The sequence below is a fragment of the Coregonus lavaretus genome (assembly GCF_964263955.1).
Source record: "Coregonus lavaretus genome assembly, chromosome: 38".
In the NCBI taxonomy this organism is placed as follows: Eukaryota; Metazoa; Chordata; class Actinopteri; order Salmoniformes; family Salmonidae; genus Coregonus; species Coregonus lavaretus.
Window position 1 is genome coordinate 27,730,684 of NC_140025.1, and position 15,098 is coordinate 27,745,781.

General features: G+C 47.5%; 2 protein-coding genes across 2 annotated transcripts; both read left to right on the forward strand.

Moving 5' to 3' along the window:
* LOC311112464 (butyrophilin subfamily 1 member A1-like) lies at positions 1 to 4,582 on the forward strand (the record flags this gene model as incomplete). Its single annotated transcript, XM_084155603.1, has 5 exons — positions 1 to 73; positions 1,853 to 1,915; positions 2,118 to 2,471; positions 3,735 to 3,848; positions 4,521 to 4,582. The coding sequence occupies exons 1-5, from the start codon at positions 52 to 54 to the stop codon at positions 4,580 to 4,582; spliced, it is 615 nt and encodes a 204-aa protein (XP_084011729.1). The 5' UTR covers positions 1 to 51.
* A 2,897-nt stretch (positions 4,583 to 7,479) lies between these two features.
* On the forward strand, positions 7,480 to 9,484 carry LOC311112465 (butyrophilin-like protein 9; the record flags this gene model as incomplete). The annotated part of the gene is made up of 6 exons (XM_084155604.1): positions 7,480 to 7,502; positions 7,620 to 7,784; positions 7,957 to 8,106; positions 8,317 to 8,412; positions 8,555 to 8,596; positions 9,447 to 9,484. Coding segments are annotated over exons 1-6 (492 nt in total). The 5' UTR covers positions 7,480 to 7,501.
* Between the last annotated feature and the right edge of the window lie 5,614 nt (positions 9,485 to 15,098).

A 15,098-nucleotide genomic window follows, 5' to 3' on the forward strand; every position in this document is an offset into this window, starting at 1 on the left:
CAAGGATCATCGGAGGATCCCTACATTGAGGATACATTTGACGGAAATCGAATGAGAGGCACCATGAACTCAGGTACAAATGCATTTGATATGACTTATGACTACCACCATGCCAGTGAAACATGAGTTAAAATTTAAATGAAAGGTTTTCAGTTATCAGTTACCTCGTCATTGAAAAAGGTTATGCTTCTTCTACCCCCTTCTACTTTTCTAAAATGGCTGCTAGTGTGGCTAGTTAATGAATAAACTGTAGCAGTAGTACAAATATAAAACCAATGTCTGAAAGTCCAAAGTTCAGAATCACAGGCTCTGTCTGTTCATTCATCTTCCTCTGGTTGCTAATTAACCCAATAGCTACACATATGAGACAAAGGGCGGGATCTGATTTGACCATGCAATATACACTGAGTGTACAAAACATTAGGAACACCTGCTCATTCCATGACATAGACTGACCAGGTGAATCCAGGTGAAAAGCTATGATCCTTGAAATAGACTGACCAGGTGAATCCAGGTGAAAGCTATGATCCTTTATTGATGGCACTTGTTAAATCCACTTGAATCAGTGTAGATGAAGCGGAGGAGACGGGTTAAAGAATGATTTTTACACCTCGAGACAATTGAAACATGGATTGTTTATGTGTGCCATTCAGTGGGTGAATGGGCAAGACAAAAGATTTAAGTGCCTTTGAACGGGGTATGGTAGTATGTGCCAAGTGCACCGGTTTGAGTGTGTCAAGAACTGCAACGCTGCTGGGTTTTTCATGCTCAACAGTTTCCTGTGTGTATCAAGAATGGTCCACCACCCAAAGGACATACAGTCTGTGGGAAGCATTGGAGTCAACATGGGCATAATCATTATGACAATTCTTTTAATTTTATTGGTAAAATATTTTGATACTTTGATACTGTATGTACAGTTGAAGTCAGAAGTTTACGTACACTTAGGTTGGAGTCATTAAAACTCGTGATGAAATTTCCCTGCATTAAAGTCCCCGGCCACTAGGAGCGCTGCCTCTGAATGAGCATTTTCTTGTTTGCTTATGGACTTATACAGCTCGTTGAGTGCGGTCTTAGTGCCAGCATCGGTTTGTGGTGGTAAATAGATGGCTACGAAAAATATAGATAAACTCTCTTGGTAAATAGTGTGGTCTACAGCTTATCATGAGATACTCTACCTCAGGCGAGCAAAACCTTGAGACTCCCTTAATATTAGATTTCGCGCACCAGCTGTTATGGAAAATAGACACAGACCGCCAACCCTTGTCTTACCAGAGGCAGCTGTTCTGTCTTGCCGATGTACGGAAAACCCAGCCTGCTGTATGTTATCCATGTCATCGTTCAGCCACGACTCGGTGAAACATAAGATATTACAGTTTTTAATGTCCCGTTGGTAGGATAGTCTTGAACGGAGCTCATCCAGTTTATTCTCCAATGATTGCACGTTGGCCAATAGGACGGCTGGTTAGAGGCGGGTTACCCACTCGCCGACCAATTCTCACAAGGCACCCGGATCTGCGTCCCCTGTATCGGCGTCTTCTCTTCATGCGAATGACAGGGATTTGGGCCTGGTCCGGTGTCTGCAGTAAATCCTTCGCGTCCGACTTGTTAAATAAAACATCTTCGTCCAGTTCGATGTGAGTAATCAATGTTCTGATATCCAGACGCTCTTTTCAGTCATAAGAGACGGTGGCAGAAACATTATGTACAAAATAAGTTACAAACAATGCAGAAAAAACACACACAATAGCACAGTTGGTTAGGAGCCAGTAAAACGCCAGCCATCTCCTCCTGCGCCATTGAATAATAAGTTGTGATAATGTCATTGTGATGTTCTTTATCTTTTATGCAGGGTTGTGTCTGAGGGTGCTGATACTGGTTGCTCTCACAGTACCCATCAGAGCAGCTCAACCTGGTGAGAATGTTTACACTGTTAATTACATTAGTAACTAAAAGGAAACGGTTCCCTGGACACGGTATTAAAAAGTAATTTCAATGGAGATCCAGGTCAGGACTACGCTTAATCTGTGTCCAGGAAACTGGCCCTGGGAGTTGAGCACAAATAAGTCACCCTCTATTTCTCTCGCCCTCTTTCTCCCCTGTCTCTCCTTCTCCAGCCCCGGAGACGTTCACCTTAACTGTCCCTGATGGTCCAACCTCGACCCTGTCTGGCTCCTCGGTCTCTCTACTCTGTGAAGTCTCACCTCTCTTCAATGCAGAGCCATTGGAGGTGCGCTGGTACCGTTCCAGTAACTTCCACAGTCCTGCCTTGTTGTACAAAGATCACAAGATCCAGGAGGCCCCTGTGGACCCCCAGTATAGGGGCAGGGTGTCTCTAACTGGGGGGCTGGAGAGAGGGAATGTGTCCCTGAGACTGGAGAGGGTCACACAGGAAGACAGGGGGGAGTATATATGCAAAGTCTCCAGTGACCAGTGGTATGAAAAGGCCAGTGTCTTCCTCACAGTGAATGGTAAGGGTTATCTCTCAAATTGATGGTGAAACTGTGTATTGTGGTGTCACCCCCAAAGCACCTGATCCTAGATCAGCACTCCTACTCTGAGACACGTTATGGAGTCTTTGGTACCACAGAGTAAAAACAAAAAGGCAGTTACATTTGCCACCTCTCAGTTTACAATTGCATTAGGGGTACAGCCAACTACAAACTTCAGCTGACTTTAGCCTTATATAGCCCCGCCCCCCAAAAATAAAAAATCTATGGAAGCGATAGAGGCATCCGTTTAATGTAAACAAAATGGGCAAACCACCTTTAAGTAACTTCAAACGAAATAATTGAAAGTTGATTTGAGTTGTTTGGCCATGACATTTAGAAAATGTCATGGATGCCCCTATCACTCCTATTGAATGTTAGCTAGCGGTGGCTATAGTTAGCTGAAGTTTGTCGTGGTCGTTTAAAAGAAAACCAAACCATGGAATACAGTTCTATATCGTGGAGCTCCGCCCCATAGGGGAGCTCTGCTCCTATTGGTTTACCCTGCTGCCTAGGCAACGAACAGCCTGAGACAAAATGATGCACACACCTGCAGCCAATAGGAGTACAGGTGTCCCTATAAGAGGGGATGCTTCCCCTCAATCAGCCTCCCATTGTCTTCACCGACTGGACTGGACTGAAGAAGCCGATAAGAAGACAAGACTCAGGACAAGAAAGCCGTCGCCGATTTCCAAGTCTCGACGTCGTCCTCTAAATGAGCACACCAGGAGTTTTTCCACGCCCAAAAGCTCTTTTCAGAGCTCAATGTCGATGCTCCTCCGTGACAACTTATGTTTTGTGTGCTTAGGATCACAGCATGCTTGGAGTGGCCTCATAGATCCCCCACTATGCGGCAGCTGCGCCCTCCATTCTTTAAAGGAGAGGAAGCAGCGATGGTCATTTTTTCGGGAGGATATCCCTCTAGAGGACGTGTTATCGGTGCTAGCCTCAGCTTCTGAGGCATCATCTGAGGGCGCTGACTCAGGAGATGACAGGAATATTGGGGAGGAAATGGGTATTCTATTGGAACTATCCATTACTCTGACCCAGACGTTTAACACCCCTTTTTCCCTCAGGAAAGTGTGAGGTCATTTACATCCCTGGGTGATGACGACACGGGCTCTGAATTTTCAGCAGGCCCGTCCTACGCCACAGCCTCTCTGCGCTCTGATTTTCCAGGGCTCATTGAGATGGCTGCTAAGCGGCTGGAGATTAAGCTGCCCCCCATTCCCTCCAACCCGGAAGTGGACATGATGGAGGGCGGCCCTTACTCTCGCTACTGCTCCGCGTCGTACCCGGCGTCAGACGGCGGCCTCCAGCAGCAAGGGAGCGGGCCCCGCCCCTCCTGCAGCGCAAGAGGTGCCGACCATTCCGCCGGCGAGAGAGGTCATTAAAGCGTCATCCTGGCATCACCCGAAGGGCGGCCAGAAGAGACGCCGTTTATGACATGGCGAGGGGGAGAGACCGGAAGACGGCGCAGCGCCTTGTGTGACTGTGCCCACTGTTCCCCCCCCCCCCCCCCTACTGGAGGAAACTGCGTGTTGTGTGTCTAATAAAGAGTTGGCTCCAATTGACTTTGTCACAAGACAGCCCCTTTTCCATGATACACCCGAAACCGTTCAGGTGCCTTTACTCTATCTCTCTCTCCTCCTCACCACTCTGAGTGTAGCACAGCCCACTACGGGTGCGTAGTTGAGCATACACATGAGGCACGTGTGAATAAGGGAACAAGGCAGACATCTTTGATGAGCCGCCTTGTTATACCTCATAAAAACCTTACACACATAGACTCTTAGGAGTGTTGTGGTACAGGATTCACATAGTAGCCTGCGTACACAGCCAGTTACTGGAATGATGACGCAATCGCTATTGGGAGACGGCGCTCTGACTCAGGCGAGCGCCTCAGTCAGTGCAGTTCAGACCCGTGCTGCGTTCACGGAGGGCTGGGACAACGAGGTTACGAGTATAACCAACGTGTCAGCGCCCCCGTTTCTCTCAGAACCCGCTCATGATTCCTCTCCCTTTCATGAGAGGCCCGCCTTGGGCTGTTCCACCACTTCACTGTCGGGGAACAGCGGCGGCGACGGCCGTAGAGGAATACAGGTCCTTCCTACTGAATGCACCACAGCTTCGCACTCTTCCGCTTTCTCAGCATTATTGGGAGTGGCAGCGAAGCTGTACCCTCTCCCACTGGCAAGACCGGACGCTGGAGAAGGGTTATGCCATCCAATTTCACCCGATCCCTCCCCATTCAGGGGGGGGGGGGTGGTGGAGATGGTGATGAAAACGCCGGGAAAGGTCGCCGCTCTCGTTACAGAGATTAAGGAACTTTTGGCGAAGGAGGCGGTCACAGTAGTTCCTCGGGAGCAAAGGAACAGGGGGTTATATTCGCCCTATTTCCTGGTGCCCAAAAAGACGGGGGGAATGAGGCCAATATTGGATCTACGCGTTCTCAACGAGAGCGTAGCCAAACGGCCCTTTCGAATGCTGACGACAAAACGTCTGCTGGAATGTGTCCAGAGGAGAGACTTTTGTACGAGCATAGACCTGAAGGACGCATATTTTCATGTGCCGGTACCTCCGCGTCACAGGAAGTTTCTGCGTTTTCGCTTTTCAAGGGGCGGCGTACTAATACATGAGGATGCCATTCGGGTACGCCCTGGCACCTCACACGTTTTCCAAATGTGTGGAGGCGGCAATAGCACGGTTACGTCGTCGGGGGATAAGGGTTTTAGCCTACCTAGATGACTTACTGGTTCTCGCCCCGTCAGCAGAGCTGGCGATCACACACACGACACAGACAGTGATTCATCTCACGTGTCTGGGGTTTGCTGTGAATTGGGAAAAAGAGCGCGCCCTGGCCCAGTCATCAGATTGTCTATCTGGGGATACAGCTAGACACTGTAACGATGAGGGCTCGAATTTCGGATCCTCAACGGGCTGCGCTGTTGCTAGCCCTACCAAGGTTTTTATCTGAATCACACGGTAAAGGCGCTTTCGGTCATGTCACTCTTGGGTCTCATGTCGTCGGCCCATTCCGTGGTTCCGCTGAGACTTAAGCCAGTAAATGGAATGTTTTTTCACAGTGTTGTGTCACAGAAAATGTGGACTACGTGTGCTGTCAGGTCGAGAGCATACGCTCATTCCTACAGTTCCTATGTGATAAGCAGCGCTCACCCGCCACCATGTAGGTGCTTGCGGCGCCGATTTAGGCTTGTCATGAGGGTTTGGCAGAGACACTGTTTTCAGCCACCCTCTTGTGAAACGTTTTCTATTGGGAACGCGGCGGCTTAGGCCAATGCCTAGAGCCACGCTTCCTCAGTGGGATTTTATTTTGGTACTCGAAGCGGTCTGCGAGCCACCGTTCGAGCCATTGAATCAAATTTCCCTTAAGATGTTATCTTTGAAGATGACACTGTTGCTCGCTTTGACCACTGCTTAACGTGTCAGTGATTTGTACGCTCTTTCGACGAGACCCGAGTGCCTTGCCATTTATGACGATTGAGCAGGACGGTGTTAAGTCTTAACCCGGCATTTATGCCTGAGGTTATTAAGAGCTCATATAGATTACAGATCGTAGAGCTGTGGGCCTTCTCTCCCTTTCACCATGTTGAGAGGAGAGAGGAACGGCTCCATCGCCTGTGCCCAGTGCGCGCCTTGGCGCGCTACGTGGAGCGCAACGCGGAAATTAGGTCATCGCCTCAGCTGTTTTGTGTGTCACGGTGCGGCTGCACTCGGTAGACCACTTTCTAAACAGCGTCTGTCTCATTGGCTTTGTAAGGCATTGAGACGGCTTATGAGGCTGCAGGGCGGCCATTGCCTCTGGGTAGAAGAGCCCAATCCACTCGTGGAGTAACAGCTTTTATTACCTTTTTCAGAGGAACAGGTGTAGAGGATAATTGCGCAGCGGTGTCTTGTTCGTCACCGTCTCCTTTTATCTATTTCTACCTGTTAGATATGTCTTCTAACTCTCTGGTTCAGTCTGTACTCAGTGTAGCTGATAGAAGGACTTGAACTAAGAGAAAAAAGATGCAGGACCAGGGGGCAGGGTTCCCATTAGGTCGGTTTTTTTTCTATGAGAGAGCCATGACTCCTGACTGAGGTTATCAGTACAGTAGAGGTAATGTATTGTGACCTGCTCACCAGTGCATAACTGGGTTGGGGCGGAATGATGAGGGAAATAGTGTTTGTAACTTTGTTTACATTACTATTAGACCGGTCATATATATTGACGGAATTGTGACGTCATCTATCTGCTTGTTCAGATTAGTATGACTCATGTTCTGGAGTCTACCCACTAATCTTTGGGTTTCCATAGAGTGAGTGTGGTGGATTACCGAATACACAGTGTAGAGTGACACTTTGTGTCATTCCATTAGTGGTCGGTTTTGTTTTAACAGGATATTGAGGTACCATCTATCTGCTGGTTCAGATTAGTATGGCTCATATTCTGGTTATCTGCCCACTAGACATTGGCAATGCCATTGGACTAGGTGGGGCGGATTTGTACAGAGGACACAGTATTTTGTGACACAGTGTGTCACAGTACTGTGGGACTTGGTCGCAGCCATTGCTAGGCCCGACCTTTTCAAGTGGGAAGTGTTGGGCTCGGCAGGGAGTACATTTTGGAGCGTTGCGCTCCGCCTTAAACCAATAGGAGCAGAGCTCCCCTATGGGGCGGAGCTCCACGATATAGAACGATAGTTACCGGAGTTGTAATTCCAGTTCTATGAGTGGAGCGGAGCCCCATAGGACTTAAGGCCCTTCCGACCCTCCAGTCTGAAGATAATTTCTCTGGAGGCTTATTGAGGGGAAGCGTCCCCTCTTATAGGGACACCTGTACTCCTATTGGCTGCAGGTGTGTGCATAATTTTGTCTCAGGCTGTTCGCTGCCTAGGCAGCGGGGTAAACCAATAGGAGCAGAGCTCCCCTATGGGGCTCCGCTCCACTCATAGAACTGGAGTTACAACTCTGGTAACTATAGTTTCTTCTGGCCCATAGACTACTTTCAGAGTGAGGAACCATCTAACACTAAATTGTAAAATACATATCTTGTATTCTTCCAATTTATTCTGTCATTCTATCTGTGTCTTAATAGTTGTTGCTTGTCCCCCCTTATCTGTCCATCAGTGACAGGTAGTGTACCAGTTCTCTCTGTAGCTGAAGGACGAGGAGGAGGAGGTCAGGTGAACGTTACCTGTTCATCAGTGGGCTGGTCACCACAACCTAAACTCACCTGGAGAAACAAAGATGGGACAGAGATCAGAAATGGACAAGAAGTACTCAACACTTCTGGTAATTACATTTTGGTACTTCCTCACACTGTCTCTGTTCTGCTGACACAAATGTTCTAGTACCTGTGTTTTGGGAAAAAATGTGACCTGGGTTGTGGTGTACTTTCACTTCACTACTTTGTGTAAGTCAATGTGAATATTTTGATTTCCCCTCCCCCATCTTTCTGTATCAGATCCTCAGGGCTTGGTGAGTGTCAGTAGTTGGCTGCTGTATGCTCCCTCATACTCCAATTGGCTCTCCTGTACAGTCTCTTTGTCTGAGGAGGTGAAGAGAGAGGGCAGAATTCTGCCACATATATACACAGCTCCTACAGCTGTACCTGGTGAGTTAGTCTCCTACACAAACAGCCTACCCACAATCAGATCCCTCTCTCCCCATCCCACACATACACTACTTTAGAGGAGGAGGATAAACAGGTTGAAGAGGTGTCTACAGATTGCTTTTGCTAATTAATTTCACTGTGATGGTGTTCTGATGATGTCATGTCTTGAGAGCTTTAGAGGCATTTTATCCATGTTGGGTCTCTGTGCAGGAGTCTCCAAAGAAGCCTTCATTGTGACTCTGGTCCTGTTGGTCCTGTTTCTGGTCATCGGTGCTCTGTGCTCTGTCATTCTGTGCAAACGAAGAGGTATCTGTTATTCAGTCATATTAGTGTTTGTGATGTAATTATAAGAGCAAGATATAACAGTAATAATGACCCTATAGAGACATGTGTCATAAAATATTTTGTCCATAAAATATATAAACAATAATATTTTTGTATCTTTTAGGGTCCATGTGGTCTTCATCCCAAAAGTCCAGAAACAGATCAGGTAGTGTATGTCATCTGATAAATAAACTAAGAGTGAAATTTGAGTTAAGACAACATAAACAATGATTGATTTTATTTTGACAATTGTGTCTCTATATTTCAGATCAAACTGAGTGAAAGGCTATCATAAGATGCATGCAACTAACTTATTTTCTAGAAAACATTCCATTGACACGAAGCATGATATGCACATATCTCAATAGGATTTGACTCTCCTTGTTCCACAATTTACCTTTTTACAATAACTTTTACCTATTCCGTTCAACAGAGCCCCAAAAAACAATTGAAGGTTGTTAACTATCATGATGAAATAATATTATAACTTTGATCATCATTTAGATGTCTAGTTTAGTATAAATGTAAATATGTAAGGTAATGAATTGCGGGTAATGACCTAAATGTGCTCTGCTAGGGGCAGAAATCACAGAACAGATACCAACTACTGAAGAGATAGCAGCTGGTATAGAAATTAATCTGGAAGGTATTAAGTAATAGGGGGAATACATTTCTTTACCCTCTAAAATGTGTCATGCCAAAAGTGCAGAAACAGTATCTCATCTGATCTGTGTGATAAATAAACTAAGTGTGAGATGAGTTATGACAACATAAACCATGATTGATTTTATGTTGACATGATTGTGTCTATATTTCGAATCAAACTGAGCTAGCACAGGGGCCGGCAGGTAGCTGTTTCATTCTGATCTCTGGGTGAAATGCTAATACATGCTAATACATTAACTTATTTTTGAGGAAACATTCCATTGACACCAAGCACATATCTCAATAGGATTTGACTGTACCAGTTCCACATTCACCTTTTTACAATAACTTTAACCTTTTCCATTCAACAGAGACAAAAAACCTAATTGAAGGTAATATTCACTCATGATATGCTGTATATGATATAATATAACTTTGATAATGTAGTAACCTGATTAATTTCAATATGACCTAAATGTTCTCCGTTAGGGGCAGAAAACTCAGTGCCGAAACCTACCGAACAGATGGTCACTGGAAAAGAAGTTAATCTGGCAGGTAAAGTAATAGGATAAAAAATATATTACCCTTTTAATTGTATAATTGGATGATCATTTGACATAATCTCAATAGGATTTGACTGTACCAGTTCCACATTCACCTTTTAACAATAACTTTCACCTTTTCCATTCAGCAGAGACAAAAAACCTAGTTGAAGGTAATATTCACTCATGATATGCTGTATATGATATAATATAACTTTGATAATGTAGTAACCTGATTAATTTCAATATTACCTACAGTGGGGGGGAAAAGTATTTAGTCACCCACCAATTGTGCAAGTTCTCCCACTTAAAAAGATGAGAGAGGCCTGTAATTTTCATCATAGGTACACGTCAACTATGACAGACAGATTGAGAATTTTTTTCCAGAAAATCACATTGTAGGATTTTTTATGAATTTATTTGCAAATTATGGTGGAAAATAAGTTTTTGGTCACCTACAAACAAGCCAGATTTCTGGCTCTCACAGACCTGTAACTTCTTCTTTAAGAGGCTCCTCTGTCCTCCACTCGTTACCTGTATTAATGGCACCTGTTTGAACTTGTTATCAGTATAAAAGACACCTGTCCACAACCTCAAACAGTCACACTCCAAACTCCACTATGGCCAAGACCAAAGAGCTGTCAAAGGACACCAGAAACAAAATTGTAGACCTGCACCAGGCTGGGAAGACTGAATCTGCAATAGGTAAGCAGCTTGGTTTGAAGAAATCAACTGTGGGAGCAATTATTAGGAAATGGAAGACATACAAGACCACTGATAATCTCCCTCGATCTGGGGCTCCACGCAAGATCTCACCCCGTGGGGTCAAAATGATCACAAGAACGGTGAGCAAAAATCCCAGAACCACACGGGGGGACCTAGTGAATGACCTGCAGAGAGCTGGGACCAAAGTAACAAAGCCTACCATCAGTAACACACTACGCCGCCAGGGACTCAAATCCTGCAGTGAAAGACGTGTCCCCCTGCTTAAGCCAGTACATGTCCAGGCCCGTCTGAAGTTTGCTGTATTTTGGGACTTTCTCCCATTCTTCTCTACAGATCCTCTCAAGCTCTGTCAGGTTGGATGGGGAGCGTCGCTCCAGATCCTGACTATTCTCCCAGTCAGTCCCTGCCAGTGAAAAATATCCCCACAGCATGATGCTGCCACCACCATGCTTCACCGTAGGGATGGTGCCAGGTTTCCTCCAGATGTGACGCTTTGCATTCACGCCAAATAGTTCAATCTTGGTTTCATCTGAATAGAGAGTCATGTTTCTCATGGTCAGAGTCCTTTATCGCGCTGTCATGTGCCTTTTAATGAGGAGTGGCTTCCGTCTGGCCACTCTACCATAAAGGCCTGATTGTTGGAGTACTGCAGAGACTGTTGTCCTTCTGGAAGATTTTCCCATCTCCACAGAGGAACTTTGGAGCTCTGTCAGAGTGACCATCGGGTTCTTGGTCACCTCCCCGACCAAGGCCCTTCTCCCCCGATTGCTCAGTTTGTCTGGGTGGCCAGCTCTAGGAAGAGTCTTGGTGGTTCCAAACTTCTTCCATTTAAGAATGATGGATGCCACTGTGTTCTTGGGGACCTTCAATGCTGCAGAAATGTTTTAGTACCCTTCCCCTGATCTGTGCCTCGACACAATCCTGTCTCGGAGCTTTACGGACAATTCCTTCGACCTCATGGCTTTGTTTATGCTCTGACATGCACTGTCAACTGTGGGACCTTATATAGACAGGTGTGTGCCTTTTCTAAATCATGTCCAATCAATTGAATTTACCACAGGTGGACTCCAATCAAGTTGAAGAAACATCTAAAATATGATCAATGGAAACAGGATGCACCTGAGCTCATTTTCAAGTATCATAGCAAAGGGTCTGAATACTTAAGTAAATAAGGTATTTCTGTTTTCCATTTGCAAAAATGTCTAAAAACCTGTTTTCGCTTCGTCTTTATGGGGTATTGTGTGTAGATTGATGAGGAAAAAATATTATTGAATCCATTTTAGAATAAGGCTGTAACATAACAAAATGTGGAAAAAGGGAAGCGGCCTGAATGCTTCCCGAATGCACTGTATGTTGCACTTGAATGGGAAATGATCACTACCTATTATGGATTCTATCTTCACATCCCACTCACATAATGTATACCAGCAATGGAGGAAGACACCAATGTAAGATCTGAACATGACAATGTACCTCTAGTCACATTTACCCCGACCATCATTTATACAAACTAGTCCCCTCCACTCCATAAAATCTTCAACAACTAAACCATTGACATCTGTGGTATTGCTGCCCCACAAGCTGTTATGCACATTGAAATCTCCACACCATATATTCTTATCACCTTTACTGGATTTCGCAACTATATCTAATTCAGATACAGAGATGGGTTTACAAGGATTATAGTAATTAACCAATTTGATATTACCCCCTTCTCTACAAATCTCTACTGCCACACATTCATGTTCTTTGAAACCATGAATTGCTCTATGTTGTTTCGGCCGAGGCTGCTCCTCTTCCTTGTTCGGGCAGGCTTCGGCGGTCGTCGTCTCCGGAGTACTAGCTGCCACCGTTCTATGTTTCATGTTCTTTTGGTTTTGTCTGTTCATAACACCTGTCCCTTATTTGTGTCTTAATTGTTCCCTTATTTAGTTCGTGTGTTTGGGTCAGGTGTTATGCGTGATTGTCTTGTTGTCAGCTGTTGCTCGATATATTTTGAGTCGCTCGTATGTGTTACGAGAGTTCGCACTGCGTGCGCTTTTTCTTGTTTTCTCCGCACAGTGTTTCGTGCGTAATCTGTTTGCGCCACCCGGTTGGGTTGACGTTTATGGTCGTGTCAGACTTGACTAAAGTTCTGTTACAGTCCTTCTGGTTTCCTGCGCTTGATTCCTTCCTCATCTACACACACCATTCTGACAGAATCACGCATCCTCACCATGGAATCAGCAGGAGCGACCGCGCCGACAGCCGAGATGGCTGAACGTCTTCGTGGTCAGGAGGACCGCATCAACCAGGTCTGTCATGCCCTGGAGGGGGTGATGAATACTCTGCACCGATGGGAGACCAGCGGGGTTCCCACACCTCCAAGAACCGAACCAGCCCCATCGGCCAGCCCCCCTGTCTCATCTCCGGAACCTAGTGGGATTCGGCTCTCGCTCCCGAGGTCGTACGACGGCTCCACTGCCGGGTGTCAAGGATTCCTGCTGCAGGTGGAGCTCTACCTCGCCACCGTACACCCGGCGCCCTCGGGACACGAGAGCGTCTCAGCCCTCATCTCCTGTCTCACCGGCAAGGCGTTGGAGTGGGCCAACGCCGAGTGGAGGAGAATGGACGCCGCTACTACGAACTATGCGGAGTTCTCCCGCCGCTTCCGTGCTGTGTTCGACCATCCACCGGAAGGGAAGGCGGCGGGGGAACGTCTATTCTACCTCCGACAGGGGATGAGGAGCGCCCAGGACTTTGCCTTAGAGTTTCGGACCCTAGCGGCTGATGCAGGGTGGAATGAGCGGGCCCATATCGACCATTTCCGCTGCAGCCTCCGGGAGGACGTCCAGCGAGAGTTGGCGTGCAGGGACACGTCGTTGACGTTCGACCAGCTGGTCGACATGGCCATCCGGCTGGATACCCTGCTCGCCACCCGTGGGCGTCCCGGAGGGGGGGGTTCGCCCATTCCACTCTCCAGCACCTCCGAGCCGAGCCCTATGGAGCTCGGAGGTGCTGGCGCTAGGGAACGGAGGAGGAGGAGCCCGAGGGGACCCGGCCCTTGCACCAACTGTGGTCGTGGAGGGCACACCGCGGCTAGGTGTTGGGGCGGGTCCTCCAGTGAGGGAGATGGCAGGTCACGCATTGGGGGGTCCCCCCAGGTGAGTAGGCGCCCTGCTTACCCAGAGCTTTCTGTCGTGCACCTAACCTTGCCTGTTTGTTTCCCACAGGTTGCACCTCGTTCCCAGCATAATGCGCTGGTAGATTCAGGCGCAGCTGGGAATTTTGTAGATCGCCAGTTCTGTATAGAGTTAGGGATTCCCCTCCTTCCAGTGGATAAACCTTTCCCCGTCCATGCCCTAGATAGCCGTCCGTTAGGGTCTGGGTTGATTAGGGAAGTCACAGCACCCATTCAGATGACGGCGCAGGAGGGTCATGAGGAGAGAATTCAGCTCTATCTGATTGACTCTCCTGCGTATCCGGTAGTGCTGGGTCTTCCCTGGTTGATGACTCATGACCCTATTATTAGGTGGCGAGAGAAAGCTCTTAAAGGGTGGTCTGCTCAATGTGAGGGGCGGTGTCTGGGTGTTTCCATAGGGGCGACCTCGGTGGAGAGTCCGAATCTAATGCCAGCACTGCAGATTCCCCCCGAGTATGAGGATTTGGCACTGGCGTTCAGTAAGACTAGGGCGGCGCAGCTGCCGCCTCATAGACGGGGGGATTGTGCGATAGATCTCCAGTCAGGAGCAGCTCTCCCGCGGAGCCATGTGTATCCCTTGTCTCAAGAGGAGAGAAAGGCTATGGAGACATACATCTCTGAGTCTCTTAGACAGGGATACATACGGGCCTCCGTTTCACCCGCTTCCTCAAGTTTCTTTTTTGTAAAGAAAAAGGATGGAGGTCTGCGCCCGTGTATTGATTACCGCGGTCTCAATCAGATCACAGTGAAGTACAGCTATCCACTTCCTCTGATTGCAACGATGACGGAGTCACTGCACGGTGCGCAGTTCTTTACAAAATTGGATCTTAGGAGCGCATATAACTTGGTACGCATTCGAGAGGGCGATGAATGGAAGACAGCGTTTAGCACGACTTCCGGACACTACGAGTATCTAGTCATGCCATATGGGTTGATGAATGCTCCCTCAGTCTTCCAATCCTTCGTCGATGAGATTTTCCGGGACATGCAGGGACAGGGAGTAGTTGTGTACATCGACGACATTCTGGTGTATAGTCCTACCCGTGCTGAGCATGTAGCCCTGGTGCGCCGAGTATTGAGGAGGCTGTTGGAGCATGACCTATATGTCAAGGCAGAGAAATGTCTGTTTTTCCAGAAGTCGGTCTCCTTTCTGGGTTACCAGTTATCTGCGTCAGGGGTGAAGATGGAGGTAGACCGGGTGTCAGCTGTGCGTAATTGGCAGACCCCAACCACTGTGAAGGAGGTGCAACGGTTCTTGGGTTTTGCGAATTATTACCGGAGGTTTATCCGGGGTTTTGGACAGGTGGCAGCTCCCATAACGTCTCTGTTAAAGGGGGGTCCGGTGCGCTTGCGGTGGTCAGCTGAGGCGGACAGGGCATTTGGGAGACTAAAGGACCTGTTTACCTCGGCGCCGGTGTTGGCGCATCCGGATCCCTCTTTACCGTTCCAAGTAGAGGTGGACGCGTCAGAGGCCGGGATAGGGGCCGTTCTTTCCCAGCGTTCTGGTACTCCACCTAAACTCCGTCCCTGTGCGTTCTACTCTAAGAAGCTCAGTCCGGCGGAGCGGAATTATG